At 42.4% G+C, this 17,491-nt stretch overlaps 1 protein-coding gene across 4 annotated transcripts in view; it reads left to right on the top strand.

The window, feature by feature from the left end:
* Positions 1 to 16,980, top strand: part of ARNT2 (aryl hydrocarbon receptor nuclear translocator 2) — a 122,670-nt gene extending 105,690 nt beyond the window's left edge. For all 4 annotated transcript variants that reach the window (XM_088472947.1, XM_088472949.1, XM_088472946.1 and 1 more), the window contains 10 exons: positions 334 to 468; positions 798 to 872; positions 7,199 to 7,350; positions 9,617 to 9,689; positions 9,838 to 9,964; positions 10,777 to 10,873; positions 11,312 to 11,447; positions 11,559 to 11,724; positions 14,586 to 14,722; positions 16,181 to 16,980. In XM_088472947.1, the coding sequence (XP_088329073.1) occupies positions 334 to 468; positions 798 to 872; positions 7,199 to 7,350; positions 9,617 to 9,689; positions 9,838 to 9,964; positions 10,777 to 10,873; positions 11,312 to 11,447; positions 11,559 to 11,724; positions 14,586 to 14,722; positions 16,181 to 16,279 (1,197 nt within the window). In that variant the 3' untranslated portion in view covers positions 16,280 to 16,980. The remainder of the gene's footprint in view (positions 1 to 333; positions 469 to 797; positions 873 to 7,198; positions 7,351 to 9,616; positions 9,690 to 9,837; positions 9,965 to 10,776; positions 10,874 to 11,311; positions 11,448 to 11,558; positions 11,725 to 14,585; positions 14,723 to 16,180) is intronic.
* Positions 16,981 to 17,491: the final 511 nt, after the last annotated feature.

Below are 17,491 nucleotides of genomic sequence, written 5' to 3'. Positions count from 1 at the left end.
ATATAAACTATGTCACTTCATTCATGCCGCACTTCTGTCATACATCCATTTCATCATCACGTTTGCTCTTGTCCATCTCTGTCACTCTTTGCATATAACTTTGTTAGTAAACGTGTTGTCATCTCTTCATCAAGCACCTACAGCCAGATCTCCATTGTTTTTATGCCGGCTTTGCTACATTGCCCACCCTGAGTAGTACAAACAAAAAGTTTTCCAGTCTCTCACTGCCCCTTCATTTCTCACACACATGCACTGATCCAAGTGCAAGCTTTCCATATTACTTCTACAGCTCAGTATAAATAACGGGATAAAGTGTATTGCTGTCTTATTCAGGTCACAAGTTCTCCAGGGAGCCTGGATATGAATGGAATGTCTCTTCCCACTGAGTTCTTATCACGACACAGCACAGACGGAGTAATCACATTTGTGGACCCTCGGTGCATCAGTGTGATTGGATATCAACCACAGGTTAGTAGTGTGACCAGTTACCATCTGGCATATGTCTGAGATTGAAAAAGCAGATTTGCTTTGTGGGTGAGGGTTCATTCTAGTGTTATGGCTTGTTTCAGTTTGGCCTCGATTTTGCGGCTTTTTTTACTTTGTCTATTTACCGTTTCATGGTCTGTGCCTTTGATCAGACCATGTGTGTTTTTATTGCCTTGACTTGGTTGTTCTATCATTGAAGTGGCCTAGATCTATGCTTACATTTCTCCTGAATGTTTAAGACTGCAGATATAGAATAAAGATACAGAATTGCTGTATACTAGTAGAATACTAAACAGTTTCTGTCTGTCTAGGACCTCCTGGGAAAGGACATAATTGAGTTCTGCCACCCTGAAGACCAGAGTCATCTTCGAGAAAGTTTTCAGCAGGTACACATCAGTAATGTACCTGGAAAAACATAACATGCTTCAAGTCTGCTCACTTGTCACCTGTCCCTTACTTCTAAGGAGTATATTAACTAAAGGTCAAGTTTGGTATTTTGGTCGTTTTTGCTGTGGGTTTGCAAACCGACCATTTGCTAAAGGCAAAACAGACGGAAAAATTACCATAATACAGACTTTAGAAGGTCGGACCAACTATCGATTTTTTCACAGCGCCTTAAAAAGTACATAAATGAGCACACAAGAAAAACAATTATTAACAGTACAAAACAATGCAAGACAAAGACAAGGATTATAAACATTGCTGCATAACACTTAAATAAGCAGCAGGGCATTAGAAGCCAAGTTTTAGGTGCCATTTGGGGAGTTAGGAGTAAATCATAGTACAAGTAAGGGAATGAGAAACACGTGAGGAAAGAGGACCCTGCTCGTGAGAGCTTATATTCTGAAGGGGACGGGCAGAAAGACAGGGGTGACACAGATGAGGTAGATAGTGTGGAAGGAGCAGAGGTTAGGATGAGGGCTGGAATGCTTTGATGAAGAAGTGGGTCTTGAGAGCCTGTCTGAAGATTAGTAGAGAGGTGGAGAGTCTGATAGAGAAGGGAAGAGAATTCCAAAAGTGGGGAGCAGCGCGGGCAAAATCTTGGAGGCGGGAGTGGGAGGAAGTAATCAGATGGCAGGAGAGGCGACATGTGTTTGTGGAGCGAAGTTATCAGGCGGGAGTGTAAAGGAGATAAAGTCAGAGACGTAAATAGGAGTGAATTGGCTGAGGGCTTTGTAAGTGAGTGTGGTAAGTTTGAATTGGGTTCGGAAGGTAAGGGGAGCGGTGTAGGCCTTTGAGGAGATGGGATGCAGATATAGTGCATTTGGAGAGGAAGATGAGTGATACAGCAGCATTGAGGACAGATTGTAGTGAAGAGATGGGAGGCAGGGAGGTCAGAAAGTAGGATGTTACAGCAGTCCAGTATGCAGATGACGAGTGAGTGGATGAGGGTCTTGGTTACCTCAAGGGTGAGAAAGTCTCTGATCCTGGAGATATTTCTGAGATGGAGATGGCAGAACTGCGAAAGGTACTGGATGTTTTGTTTGAAGACAGCGCACTTGTGGGATAGAGGAGATAGTTGTGCCATCAATAGCTAATTAAATTGTGAGAAGCGAGGTTATGTGGGAGGGTGGGAATATGATCAGCTCAGTCTTAGACATGTTAAGGTTAAGAAAGCGCTGTGACATCCAGGAACAAATAACAAAGACACAGTAAGGAGTGAGGGGGTGAAAAGAGGTAGATCTGAGTGTCATCAGCATAGTGATGATATTGGAGGCCAAAAGAGCTGATGATCTCACCTAAGGAAGACGTAAGAAGGTCCAAGGACAGGCCCTTGGGGGACACTTACCAGTAGTGGAAGTGGAGGGTGGAGTAGAGTAATGAAAGGAGATGGAGAAAAAACAGTCAGAGAGGTAAGAGGACAGCCAGGAGAGGGCAGTAACACGCAGAATGAGAGTAGTGGACCTTGAATTTGAAGGTCATTGCTGACTTTCATGAGGGCAGTTTCTGTGGAGTGGAGAGGATGATAGCCAGACTGAAATGGGTCAAGCAGGGAGTGGGAGGAGAGAAAGCCAGTAAGGCAGTTGTAGACAATCCGCTCAAAGAGTTTGGAGGCATATGGGAGGAGAGAGATGGGGTGGTAGTTGGAGAGAATGTTTGGATCAAGGGTGGATTTTTTTAAGAATGGGAAGACAAGGGCATGCTTGAATACAGAGGGAACAGTATCTGATGAGAGGGAAAGATTGAAGTGGTGGCCAAGATTGGACAGGCATCAGGAGAGAGCTTGTGCTGGAGGCGGGAGGGGACAGGGTATGCAAGCCACAGATTTACTTGCAAACCAACCAGAAACCAACACTGAAACGACAACCTGCCCAAACAATAGTCCTGCCTTCTTAGTCAGGCTAGTTTGGGTGAACATTGCAGAGAACACTATGATCTGTGCAGACTTTGTTTGCTGATATGTTAATAAATAGTTAAATAAAAAATGTTATAGGGTCCATCTCCAAATCCATAACCAGCCCCGGACCTCTGAGCTTAGACTGGTATTGGAAAATTGGGTGAAAAAGAGAGTGGGGTTCCCTCTATTTTCCAATAATCAGCACTAATATTGTTTATTACAGGTGGCCTACAGGACCCAGCAAGCCTGCCCCGGCATGATGGTTAGCATGCCCTGTCGCGTCCCCATTAATTTCTATGAAGAGTGACCGGAAGTGACCTGTCATTTGCGGCGTGGCTCTGTAAAAACAATATTATTTAACTATTTAATTACTATTACCTTAGCACCCAAAGCCCAGGTTGTGCAGAGAAGAGCCGTGGCCTTTCACCCCAGGGCTATTTGTCCTTGGCGAGTGGGATCTTTTTTTTTGGGAAAGGGGGTCCCCACAGCCTTGGGCTGCCCAGGTTGGGGCTGATTGCCATTACGGCAGGGGGATCCCATGCTGTGTATTCCCCTGCTATAGCGCCAGCTCCCAAAACCGGTTCAGCCTAGTCCTGGTTATAATAGGGGAAACCCTTTTTCTGCTTCTCTCCCCTAATTACCAATATCAATCTAGGCTCAAAAGTCTGGGGCTGGTTATGAATTTATGGGAGGACCCCACAAATGTTTTCTATATTTAACCATTTGTTAACATGTACAGAAATTGAAGCCTGCACAGATTATAGTGATCTGTGCAGGGCTTTCACTGTACAGTAGATTGACAACAGCTTTGACGTCGGATCTGATGTGAATAGAGGGAAGAAATCCAATGGGTATCGACGCCAGATTTGAATTGACAGTCAAAACCGATGCACAGTAATGCTGTTTTTTTTAGACTGAAATCTGACGTCGATACCTGTCGTTGACTGTGAGCTTTGAAATAGACCCAAATCCAACACTTAGTAAAGTTACCTCTCAGTCTCAGTGGTTTAATCAAAGACTGTAATGAAGACTTCAGAACTAAATTGTCAGTTTACTAAAACTTGCTGTCATAAGTTACTTCTTTCTGAACTAAACCAGTAATTGCTAATGGTCACTTTACAAATTCATTTAACATGTGAATGACAAAATAAACCTAATTTCACAGTGACCTACTCATATTTAGTTAGGTCCTAGGGAGGTGTCTTTCTGTTCTTAATCTCAATATCAGATGGGAAAAACTATATTTGTGCATAGCTGGAAGTGGAGGGCAAAGACCTAACCACTTCAGATATTTTATTGACAAAAATTTGTGTATAACATGGAAGCAGATTGCTATGCAGACAACAAATCGTATTAAACTGATACTTGCCCGAAAGCCGCTGCAGCATATGAACCACTTCTCTCCCACACTCGAAGCACCTTTTCAAACATACACATCCTAGTATTTATTTGTGGTCATTTATGTGTATAACACTGCCCGGGGAATACATAGTCATCCACATTAGTCTGTGCCCTTTAAGTTCCCTGCCATACACACATACACTAGGGTCCATTTTGTCAGAAGCCTTTTACCCTATTAGTATGTAGTAAACCCACCTAAACACGGAGAGAACATGCTTACTCCACTCAGGGCCTTGATCAGCATCAAATTTATGACCCCAGGACTTTGAGGCAGCACTGCTAACTACTGTGCAATAATTTGCCCATGGGTATTACATACCCCCATGCTGCCCAATTTTATTAAATAGTGCCCATTCATTATCCTGACAATATATTTACAGAATTCAGTATTATGCATATTGAATAGCCATATTATAATCCCAGTGTAAAGACATATGCTACCATTATAGTGTTTAACCTTAATGCCAACATTTTACCAGTCCACTTATATATCTCTGCTTATCCACCTAAGTAATCTAGTCCCCACATCCAACTATTTAATAGAGTTACCTATTGTTAAATTAAATAGCCTACGTAGCTATGCAGATTAAATAGCCCTGATATTCATCCATATATTAATATAGTCTAAGGAATCTCACACACTATCCCTCTGTTTATACAGTCCTCTACCTCCATAATGGGCAGCTTCATTCCTTCTTATCCTTACATATTATATGGGCCTTCACTATAACTTCCTTACATTCAGCTTCCCACTGTACAAATACATAAATTCAGACATACACACAAAATATACAGTATATAATGTAATATAATGGACAAGTAGAAAGACAATGGTACACATTGTCTACCTTATACATTGCAGCTGCAATTGCTCAGGCCCAGTATAGTATTGTGGTGTATACCATGACAGCCAGCCACTAATCATGTAGTATATATATATACAACCATAGCTCTTCTATTCTCTCATCTTCTCTTGTTTTAACTACTACAAACTCCTCCTAACTGACATTCCCCTTACTCAGTTTCACTCTGTCCTAAATACTGTGGAAAGATTGATCTTTCTCTCTTCCCACTCCACATCTTATGCACCATTCTGCAAATACCTAGATTAGCTCACCATGGGCTCTATTTACTACAATCCGCATATTGAATGCAGATTCTAGTGTGATATTACCGAGTGAATTCGCATTGCGAATTCAGGCAATATCACAGGGATTTATTCTAAATCCCTTGCAGGGACAGAGCTTGCGATAAAGCTCTGTCCCTGCGGATCCCATCCGCACTCTAGTCGCGGTATTTTCGGAAAAAATACCGCGACTAAGAGCCCGCGCATGCGCCGACCCACCATCGCTGCTACCCCCCATCAACGCTAAGCCCCGCCCCCCGCGCCCCCCCCCCTCCCTTCATTACACTTACCTGCATCCTCTTAGCCTTCGGTGATCTTCTCCGGGCTTCCCGATCAGGTGATCTCCCATACTGCACTGGGGCCCGATCACCTGATGACCGGGCAGCACGGCACTATGGGAGACCAGCTGACCAGAGAGGAGCCATCACCGGAGGCCCGATCACCGGTCCCTGGATTCAGGTAAGTAAAAAAAAAAATGTTTAAATTTTTTTTTTTTTTTTTTTTTACAGCAATCAGCTTGTGGTCTGTTTAGACCACACAGCTGATTACTGGTACCGGCTCCCGCCTCTGGTTTCCCCATTAGAGCAGATTGGGAGCCCGGTAACCGGGGGAGACCCTGGATAACGCCACCTCCAGGTGGCGTTATTATCACAGGACTTTCCCCGGTATTTTTTTACAATTTATTTTTAGTAGCTATAGTCGGATCACATTTCCCATTACAATTATGGGAAATGAGATCTGCTTTACTAAAAATAAGTGATACTTAGGGGTTGGAGTAGAATTTTACTAATTCTACTCCAATTGCCCTGTAATAACTACAGGTGAAACTAAAATAATGTGAAAAGCGTGTGAAAACACCCTTTTTCACTTTATTTTAGTAAAAATAATGTTAATAAATAGAGCCCATATCTTTCAGTATCCAATTCAGATTACTCATTATCATCTACAAAGCCCTCAATGAGATTACCACTTCATACATCTCAAATCCCATCTTAAAATACTGTCCCTGATGCCCTCTTAGTCCTGCCTATGACCAGTGACTCGCATCTTCCCTGAGATTCACCTATTCTACAAGTCCGCTTCCATTCACGCTCACAACCCATTTCTCATGAGCAGAGCCATCCCTACCATATGTTTTTATGTTTGCATTTATTTTATCTGCTTTGTGTTATGTATGCTCTGTTTTCCCTATTGGTCGGTGTTGCAGAGCATTGCGCACTATGATGATATATATAAACACAACTTTAAATGGTGATATTGTCAGAAAACCCTACAGGCCCATATGGCTGTTCCAGCCCTGGGAACCACAGGCAATCCCAGGGTTACTGGGATTTTTCTTGATATCCAGGTAATTCAATGCAGCCCTAAATGCAGAAGAGCATGATTCTACCTTAATACTCTTTAATGCATACTACATGAATTCATGTCTTTAGTCCCACTCACAATGTTAAAAGTGGAGTGCTCTACTGCATAGTCTCCATCTTACTATACCTCCAGGGAGGCTTCATTTCCTGTACCAAAATGGCTGCCACTGTTAGTACTACGCATGCGCTGCGCCATCTTGCCACTGCGTAGAGTGACATGGTGGGAGACAGACGTATCCTACTTAGCTTCAAATAAGAGACCTGGTTATTACCTGCTATTATGCTGTTCCATCATCCTGCACCGCAACCCGCAAGCATCATACACTCGCCGGTGAGTTGTATGAAACACCGCTCCGCTGCATCACTAGGTTGTATACTGCAGTGAGTAGGTCACCAGTATCAATATATCTCACAATGAATCCAATTTAATGAATGTCTTTGTTAATTAGATATATTATATTAATACAGTGTTTTTTGCACCAGGTGGTGAAGCTGAAAGGACAGGTGCTCTCTGTGATGTATCGTTTTCACACTAAGACTCGAGACTGGATGCTGCTTCGCACAAGCAGCTTCACTTTCCAGAACCCATACTCTGATGAGATTGAATACATTATCTGTACAAATACCAATGTGAAGTAAGTAGTTGGAACACAATAAGCCAGACCCTGCTTCCTTTATTTAGGTATACTGGAGACCAAACATGGAAACTAATGTTTCTCTTTGCTTTTAAGCTTATTTTGTATTTTGTGTTTTAAATGCAAATGTAAAACACTTTGATTCCTATTAGTAGAAAAGTGCTATATAAATAACATTATTATTATTACTTTGGATGAACATTCAAGGCAAAGGGGCGTATTCTGAGTCGCATGCAAAGTGGCTGTAGTTGCGGGACGCTGCGGAAGTTAGATTTACCACCTAATGCCAGTGTCCATTCAACTAATGCGGGCATTCCTGCATGTGCCAGCGGAAACCTGTGCCGCACATTGGTTTTACATTGGCCGCCACCACTGTCATCATTAATATCTGCAAGAGATCGGTCAGAAACAGTCTTCTCTTTCTTGTATGTAGCCCTCAGAATTGCAGAGAGCTCTACATACACACCCATGACACTCACGTGACACTCCGACAAGTCTGGGTGTTTATGTGCAATTGCATTGACACCGCCCAGTTCCAGCCCCGAAATGCGCCATTTCTAAGGAAGACAGATGTGTCCGAGTTCCATCCAGCTCAGAATAGGATGGACTATTGCAAAAATGTGCACATTTGTTTCTGCGCCTGCGCTGGATGAAAAACTCACCATTTGCGTCTGTGCCAAGAGATCTGTCCGACTCAACATCAGACCCAAAGTGTGATCCCTGCATGTAATATCTGGGGTAAAATACTCCCTATTGTACACTGTAAGGGTATAAAACGTCACCAAGAGCTCTGACACTAGACGGGTATGAGACCAACAGGCCAGATGCTTTTATCTAGATCATGAAAATGAGGTCATTTCACTATTCCATATCACACATAACCCAGATCAAATACTATACTCTATGATCAGGGGTTCTCCCCTCCATTTAGATGTACAGATTAAGCAGAATGTAGGTGGAAATGCAGAGAATTTGGTCTAATTTGTGATAGACCTCTTTAGCTGTGCATGGCTGATAACATTCAAATTCCAATATGGGGCCAAATGTAATAGGGGCTGAGTTTTTTGTGCAGGACAAACTCACACTTTCTTGCACATTTAGAGGTGCGAGTTTGACCCACAACTCTGCAAATAATAGCCTGCGAACTTGTGAGTTTGAGCCTATTACATTGTGGGAGTCCGTGCAAGTTTTTTGTAAACTCGCACTTTGTATTGTAAAATCTTCACAGATTAGTGAGATCCGTGAAGGCTTCTGTGTTAAAAAAAAATAGTAAAATTTAAAAAAATAATTATGTGCCCCCCCTCCCCACTCTAAAAGCACAGCCAGCACCGGTCTTTGCTGAGCTGGTCCTGGTTATGTAAATACAGGGGGCAAAAAAATACAGGAGAAAAAAGACGTAGGGCTCCCCTGTATTTTCATCAACCAGCATTGGGCTCAGTGAGCCAGTCCTGGTTGTGGAAATACAGGGGACAAAATGAGTTGGGGTCCCCTGTATTTTCCACAACCAGCACCGGGTGTATAATGCCACGGCCGTGGGACCCTTTCACCGGGTCCCCCGGCCAAAGCATTCATCACCCCTTGCTAGTCAGCCCAGGCTGGGGATCCCTGGGGAGATGGGGACCTCCACAATAAATGTGTTCCCCCCTCTCCAGAACACACCAGGCCTGGGCTGATGGCCAGGGGCTATCCCCGGGATCCCTGGGCGGTGGTTGCCGAGTTGATATTGTCAAAAAATAGATAAAATAATATTTTCTTTTACAGTAGAACTAAAGGTCCCAGCAAGCCTCCCCCGCATACTTGTACGTGGAGAACCACAAGTACCAGCATGCGGGGCATTAAGAGCCCGCTGGTACCTCTAGTACACCTGTAAAACAATTATTTAAAAAACCACAAGTCACGGACATTCAAGGTTTTTAATAGTTTATTACACATACATTCACTCATTCACTCACACCCCCACATACTCACCTACAATCCTTGTAGCCATTCATGTCCTCTTTTCCATGTAGCATCCATGTAACCTGTAAAAAAAAAAATCATAATCACCTATCCCTTGTTCCAGGTTATTACAACATCTGCGATTTTGGTTTCTAGTAGTCACCAGATAAATCTGATTTATGTATGCACACTTTAAAGTCACCAGGATATATCTAGGATAGCTCTGGTAAGACATTGCAAAGGGTACAACTAGGGAAAAAGTGCTGTTTATTTTATGTCACATAAACTATAGCCTACAGTATTTCCGCAGCTGTTCCTATGTTCCCAGGCAGGTCCAGCAGCAGCAAGCTGAGCTGGAGGTTCATCCAAGGGACAGTTTGTCCTCCTATGACCTGTCACAGGTGTGTATTATTATTATTATTATTTATTTATGTAGCGCCACCAATAATGCAGCGCTATACACATAATACTCGCACACATGTTCCTCCCATCCCACCATCTTGCTGTGTGCTCCCCTTGTGGTCACTGAGACGCTGTGTGTCATTACAGGTGCCTGTCACAAACCTTGCAGGGAATGTACATGAGGGGGGGAAATCTGTGGTTGATAAGCCTGATCCCATATTTTCCCAGGACCGGGACCCACGTTTTGCAGAGATGTTTGCTGGAATCACAGCCTGTAAGTTGTCAATATTATCCCTCACAGCCAGTCACACATCTCTTTTAGTGGTGATAGCTTCTAAAAACATCACTTTTATGCAACCAGCCTGTTGTGTGTGATATGAGGACATTTTACCGCAACCTTGACGCCTCAATACCTAGAGAACTATCATTGTTCATCTTTTATATTGTAACCCTAATAGAGTCAGTCTGCTTACTTTCAACAGTTTATTGCATCTTAAAAGGGATTATGTGATCTTAGATGCCTAGCAGGTTCAGATCAGGACAGGTCAGTGCATAGAGTTGAGTTCATGGGCCCCAGGGATCCTGGTTAAGTGTGTTTTTAATAAGCATTTAGATATGTTTGTAAATGCAGTGAGAGGGTCAAATGCAGAGTCTTCATTCAGAAGGAATGTAGTGTTAACATAGCCAAGGTGCCTTCTGCTAGTCTGCCTGTCGCCATCAGTGCATAGTTACAGGGGTAACAAGGGCTCGTGTCTCTGTTAGAATTAGGGGGAACATCTGCAACAGATCCAGGGTCATGTCAACATCTGAAAGAGATCCAAGGTCGTGTCAATTATTTATATATTGTTTGTGAGGCTACATATATTGGTGGATGTTGATTTAATAGTTTAGGGTAATGGGAGGTGAGTTATTTCTATGGAATTTCTGTGTGTTAGTGGTTGTGTCTGTAGATTTTACTAACATATGTAATGCGATTATGATCTATGTATAAGTCAGCTGTGAAAGATTTGAGTTGCACTAGAAATGGGAATGGCTATTATATTAGTATTTGCATGCTCTCTTATTCCTGTCTCGCTCGCCTCTTAGCTGAGAAGAAAATGTTGTCGGCATCCGGCAGCGGGACTCAGCAACTGTACTCAACAGGCAGCCCCTTCCAGCCGGGACACAGCGGCAAGTCTTTCAGGTACTAAGCTTTATCAAGAAAACGACCATGTTCTTGATAAAGGTCCGTTGACTGAAACGTTGAACCGAACATCCGGCATTCTTCCAGTGAAGTCCTGTGAGTGCTGCTGCCTCCCTTTGCATATATATATATATATATATATGTGTGTATATATATATATATATATATACATATATATATATATGTATATATATTTATATATATATATATATATATATGATAAATTGGAGAGTGGTAAACTACCAACCAGTCAGCTCCTAACTCCTTTTTCAAACACAGACTGTAACAGGGCAGTTAGGAGCTGATTCGTTAGTAGTTTATCACTGTCCAATTTATCACTTTCCAGAGCTTAGTACATCTCCCCCCTGACAAAAGATGGAAGAGTCTGTCCCCTACTACTCTACTCTGCTGTAAATAATTCCCTATTTGTTATTTCAGTTCTTCAGTAGTTCATGTGTCTGGAGTTAATGAGATCCAGTCTCCAACAGGCACAGGGCAGAACTTGACCCAAATATCACGTCAGATTAATGCTGGACAGGTTTGGACAGGAAGCCGACCTCCTTTTCAAGGACAGGTACTTTCACCACCAGAAGTCTATGTATTCTTAGTCAGATAGCGTGCTGAAAGTGGGAGGCACAATGCTGAATTGTCTTTACGGCAAAATATGTGTTTGTTAAATTCACAGCAAATTACTTCACAATCTGGTAAAGCTCAAACTTCTCCATTTGGTATTGGAACAAGTCACACATACACATCAGATCCGTCCACATACAGCCCGCTATCCAGCCCGGCTACATCATCTCCCAGCGGAAATGCCTACTCTGGCTTAGGAGGACGGAACGCGGCATTCAGTAAGTCTGCATTCTGATTCTTTGTGGTCACCATATTAACCTCTTTGGTACAGGAAGTAAAATGCTCATAGGTTTTCCTTGTGTTGCTTAATATATGTGGTGGTGAAAAAGTCCTATATTTCTCCACACCGCTGCTCTTTAAATCTCCACTGTGAGCTATGGCCACCTTGTATCCTGGGGGACACTGGCTTTATCCGCTGAATCTCCACATCACAGTACCTGCAACCACATCATCAATGTACCACACCATCAATAGCTATTGGCCTAGAGCAGTGCTTCTCAATCATGTCCTACCTGGGTACCCACCAGGCAGCCCATTTGTGTTATTTGTACCTCCAACATTTTCCTAGTAAAATATTTGTAATGAATATAAATGCTAATTGATCAAATGTTTAAGTGCTACTATATATAAGCAATAAATGTGCTATAAACAAGTATTCATTAAAAATAATACAAGATTAGAATGAATTGTAGATATACTTTATATATCTCACATATTACAATTTAAGAAAAACAAAAAATTGACAATAAAACTATAATCCACATGTTTCTTAGTATTTGTTTTTAAAGCTACATTATATTCTAACAATTACAAGGATACAGTGATAGATTTGTTTCATTGCCCCCACCCTGCCATTAAAGAAAAAAAGTTTTTGCTTACCCGGAACGTCCCAGCGAGTACAGCTGGGGTTACTTGTTGAGAAGAGCTGCTGAGCAGAGTCTCTCTCTCTTTTATATCTCCTAAGCTACTACAATTGTGACAGCTAATTTGACTGTTTTATTGGCTGCAAACTGAGCATGTATGGTCCCAGGTAGACAAGCCGACTCTGATAAACTTCTGATGGAGAACTATCATGTATTGTTTGGGATGGACAGCAAATGCAGTTAAAAAATGTCCGCATCTACCTTACTAATGGTGCCCTGTCCGATCCAACCTTGTTTTTAACAGAGCACCAGACAACAAGATCTTTTATATTTAGCCACACATGTAAGAATGCCCATTGCCAAATCTGACAGAGATCTGACCACTTGGCAGTCGGGCCTGGCACATAAGACAGACAGTGTACTGTACTCTGGTTTCAGCATATTATGTATTTTAATGCCATCAATATACTGCACTAAGGGGTCTATGTACTAAACCTTGGAGAGAGATTAAGTGGATGGAGATAAAGTACAAACCAATCAGCTCCTGTCACTTTACAGGCTGCTTTTGAAAAATTACATTTAGTAGCTGATTGGATTGTATGTTATCTCTATCTACTTTATCTCTCTCCAAGGCTTAGTATATAGACCCCCTATATCTTTCATAGTTATCTCTTTTCAGTGTGAATGTTTTCTTTTATTACACCTAATGGAAAGGCAGAAGAATACAACATAATGTCATTGGTGACTTCAGGCTTCTTTTATTATTATATTATCTCTACTGTTGAATCCTGTTTACTTGAACAGTTCTAGATATGATGATGGAATGTGACATTTACTTCTCTTAGACTGAGGGAAATTAGCCAACCCCATGTCCCTTGCAGAGGATCGAGGGAGAATTCAGGGGCATTTCTAGAGAGGAGGGGGCCCGTGTGCAGTCTCTGACACGGGCCCTCTCCTCGTCCGGTGGCCGGCTGCGCACTGAGCGGTATGCGGCCAGCGGCGCATTTATAGACTCTGGGCACTAGAGTGTGCCCAGAGTCTATAGAGCATACACAGGTCACGGGAAAAATGGCCACGGCTGACATTTTCCAGGCGTTTTTACAGGCGCAGACACCAGAGCCGACGCGGGACTCTGGAGAGGTAAGTTTTATGGGTACGGGCTTCCCCTGGACCTAGGGGCCCGTGTGCCCCGCACACCCTGTACCCATTATAAATACTCCCCTGGGAGAACTGTTATGCTGGGTACACACTGGCAGATATGTTGGCCGATCAATTGATTGGCCAATATATTTTGTGTGCGTCGGCCAGCGTGTACCAGCAGTAAACTCTCACACTATTTCATTGGTCAAGTTGTATCTTCAAAATGGGAAAACATCTGGATGAGAGTTTAAATCGTGAGAGTTTTTAGAGTTTGAAAAATATGCGAGTTTGCTCTGTTACTTTGTTCTCGGACTCTATTACATTGGCCGAGTTTTAAAAAGTGTGAGAAAACTCTGACATTTTCTAAACTTTCACCCTATTACATTTGGCCCATAGTGTTTGTTCCCATCAGTATGTATTACTTCCTGACCAGCATGCACCCACTGACTTACCTCTTATTGCTACAATGAACATCCACCTGTCATATACCCGATCTATTCCATCCATAGCTACCCATCACCTCCCATATAATTATCTCTTCACTTTGGTAATCACTTGTTTTCTTGTGTTAAAGGAGAAGATTTACATATTAAAATGCTTTTCTGTCCTCCTCATGATGAGGAGACTATTAGGGGGTGGGGGGGGGGGGGTCTCATCCTGGTATCTACTCTGTACTCATGGCTTACACCCCAAAATATCACTGCTTGGGGAAACCAAAAAGGTAGGTGTCTTTCCACTGGAGAATTGCCTATGCCACAACTGGGGGGCATCAAGTTACCATGCTGCCATGAGGGCAGAGAGCTTGGCCCCCTCCACAAAATAGAAGATGATGTGGAATACATTACAGCTTTACAGAGAATGCTAACGATAAACAGACCATAATCTATTTGTCAGTCTTTATCAGTATTGTCTATCTATTATCTACTATTAAACATATTGCATGCACATTTGAATAGTGTTTGTGGTCAATAAACAGAAAAAACATCATTACACCACAAGCTACATATACAATGGAGATGAAATGTTTATAGCACCATTCTGATACCACCCTTTTATTTCCTGTCCTCTGTGTTCAGCTGAAACAGGGCAGAGCAGTAGTCAGTTCCAGGGCCGGGCATCAGAAGTGTGGTCTCAGTGGCAGAGTCAGCATCATAACCAGCAGAGCAATGAGCAGCACTCCCACCAGCAGCCAGGCCAAGCCGAAGTCTTCCAGGTACCTAATGTCTCTATGGGCACAGTTTGGGATTACCTAATATTATTTATTGAGGCATAGTACAATGAAGAACAGCACAGTATACACCAAAAGCCCAGTTTGTGCGTACAACCAAGTGCAGAAGATATTTCACGTTTTTCTCATTTGGTATTAGAGAGGCAGTTTAATAATAGTCAGGGATATTTCTAATCATTATCTAGGTGTCAGGCGAGTCCTACCTGCTGTGACAGTGCCCATCTTGGTTACAATCACCTATACAGAAAAAGCCCGCACAAAGGCAGCGCATTATGATAGAAATGTATTGTCTGAGTTTCTGTGTCCAGCAGGGGCTCCGCACCATACACAGGAGGTTATAGAGCTACAAGTAAACCTGAGACATAGCAGGGGGGACTCTGTTATCCGCTGTGATGTATTTAGCTTTCTGGCCATGAAAATTCATGTCCACTAGAGAGTTTAACTGCATTAATACAGTTTTTATATGTAAGGGCAATAATCCTGTGACTGTCTACGATTGTGACTGAGATTGGGTGCGGTAATATTTTTTTGGGTGGGTTTTGTATATTTTTTTTTGGGCAATTGTACTAATAAAGAATTTGATCATGGTTCTACCCAGATGAATAAAGCAACATATGAAAAATAACTTACAAATTGAGTGTATACATGTATGTGAGAATGAGTGCGTACACGGATGTGAGAATGAGTGCATACACGGATGTGAGACTGAGTGTATACACGTATGTGAGACTGAGGACCTCATTCAGAGCCGCTCGCAAAATGCGAGCGCTCGCTCTGAATGAGGGCTGCAGCTTCTATGGTCAGAGTCAGACTCCTGGACGCTCGCTAGGCTGTGGGTGACCTCCCACAGCTTTAGCGAGTGGCCAGGTTGATGGTCTTGAGGGGCTTGCGAAGAGACCCTTGTGGTAGGGTCTCGTCTACTGCAAGCCCCAGTGAGCTTTTGGCTCTATTAGAGCCGGAAGCTCACCACTCCGTTTGTGTAGTCACCCCCCCCCCCCCCCCCCGCGCCGTCTACAAAACTGAGTGTATACACGAATGTGACTGAATGTATACACGAATGTGAGACTGAGTGTATACACGAAAGCACAACGGATCTTGGCGTGGAAAAAATCTACGTCCGCTGCATCGTAGTATTTGGTATCTGGACTCAGACTCAGTGGCGTGACCGCAGCAATGATGTATGAGGAGGACACATCTGTAGTAGCTATAGACTGATTACATTATTTTTACACCGGTTTTAAATAATGTGAGATTACAAGTCTGACACCTACACTAGCACCCCTATGTATCATATCTCCCAATCTCAAACATAATAATAATAATAAAAATGCATATTTGTAAGGAGGGTGTTGTAATACTAGGGCTGGGTAAAAAATGAAGATGGTAAGCGTCTGAGTGGAAGTGACGTATACGGATGGCTGTATAAATCCTCTGTTTCCCCAGGACATGCTTCCTATGTCTGGAGACCCCACCCAAGGCACTGGTAACTACAACATTGAAGACTTTGCAGACCTGGGGATGTTCCCACCTTTTTCTGAATAATCTCTTGGAAGCGTGCCCATTCCTTCCCTGTGTCGCTTGTACAGCAACGGAGGAGAGAGCCTGCATCATGGTCTCTGCACAGTTACCTGCTCTCTCCAAATGACCAACATCTGTCAATCCAACAATCATCCCACCTCTCACAAGCTTGAAGGGTTCACGCAAACTTGTTGTAACTTAATTGCCTCAAGCAAGAAACGGGGACATTATTATACAGACTGTGCTTCTGAAAGCAAAAAGTAAACATCATCGAAAATAAATTGTGATTAACTGGTATATAGCTATACAAATTGCTACTGCGACAGTATCCTATAGCTGGAAAATATCAACCATAGAGTATGATGCTCTCACAGTAATTTCTATGTGGGCGCTCAATGTACAGGAATCCTCTGTCAGAGTCCCTAGTGTCTTTTATTCCTTCGCTTGGATTTGTACATCAGCACTCGGCCAGATGGCATAATCTAAACCCTTATTCCCTTCCTAGTAAATTGTTGGGTATGTCCATAATCTGCGGTGGATTGGACAATCATCATGTGTCTTTGAAGTGACCAATCACACGGTTACTTATCTGTTAAGCTGTTATGTTCATGTAAAACATATATATTGTGTATTTTGTACTACTGAATGTTCCGTACTATTACTCTTTGCATAGACTTACTATGCCGCATTTTGCTAATGTCATTTCATTAAAGAATCACATGGGTTGTGTGTGTTGTTGTATTACTATATTTTGTCTGTGCCAGGTTTCTGTTCATTGATCCGGTGTGCCAGGTTTCTGTTCATTGATCCGGTGATTTGGGTAATGACGTTAGAGTCGACAAATAGATGTTGCTGAGTTATTAAAATGATTGATGACATTTAGTGGAAACTCAGTTAAATTGTCTCAGTCTAGATTATTAATAGCATCCAATCAGAACATTGCATTCATGACGCTTGAAAAACACCAGAGTTCTTTAGCTAAAACAAATGCAGACTTTAAACTCTGTTTTATAATAATATATTATAATTTATGTAGCTTACTGTCTCATGTCATTTATTTCACTGAAAAACTCCCCATTATTAAGCGATATATCAGCAGACGCAAAGCTTATTGGTGCTAGTGTGACAGGAATACGGAGGTCCCACTGTCCGCTGCGCAGTTCTGCAACTGACATACAATGAGTACACAGAACAGTCGGGGGCCAATAACTTTATTTCAAAAATTTTTTTGGTTAC

This window comes from Taudactylus pleione, unplaced genomic scaffold (assembly GCF_031769625.1).
Source record: "Taudactylus pleione unplaced genomic scaffold, aTauple2 ptg000129l, whole genome shotgun sequence".
Taxonomy (NCBI): Eukaryota; Metazoa; Chordata; class Amphibia; order Anura; family Myobatrachidae; genus Taudactylus; species Taudactylus pleione.
This window is presented reverse-complemented; position numbering and strand designations above follow the sequence as displayed.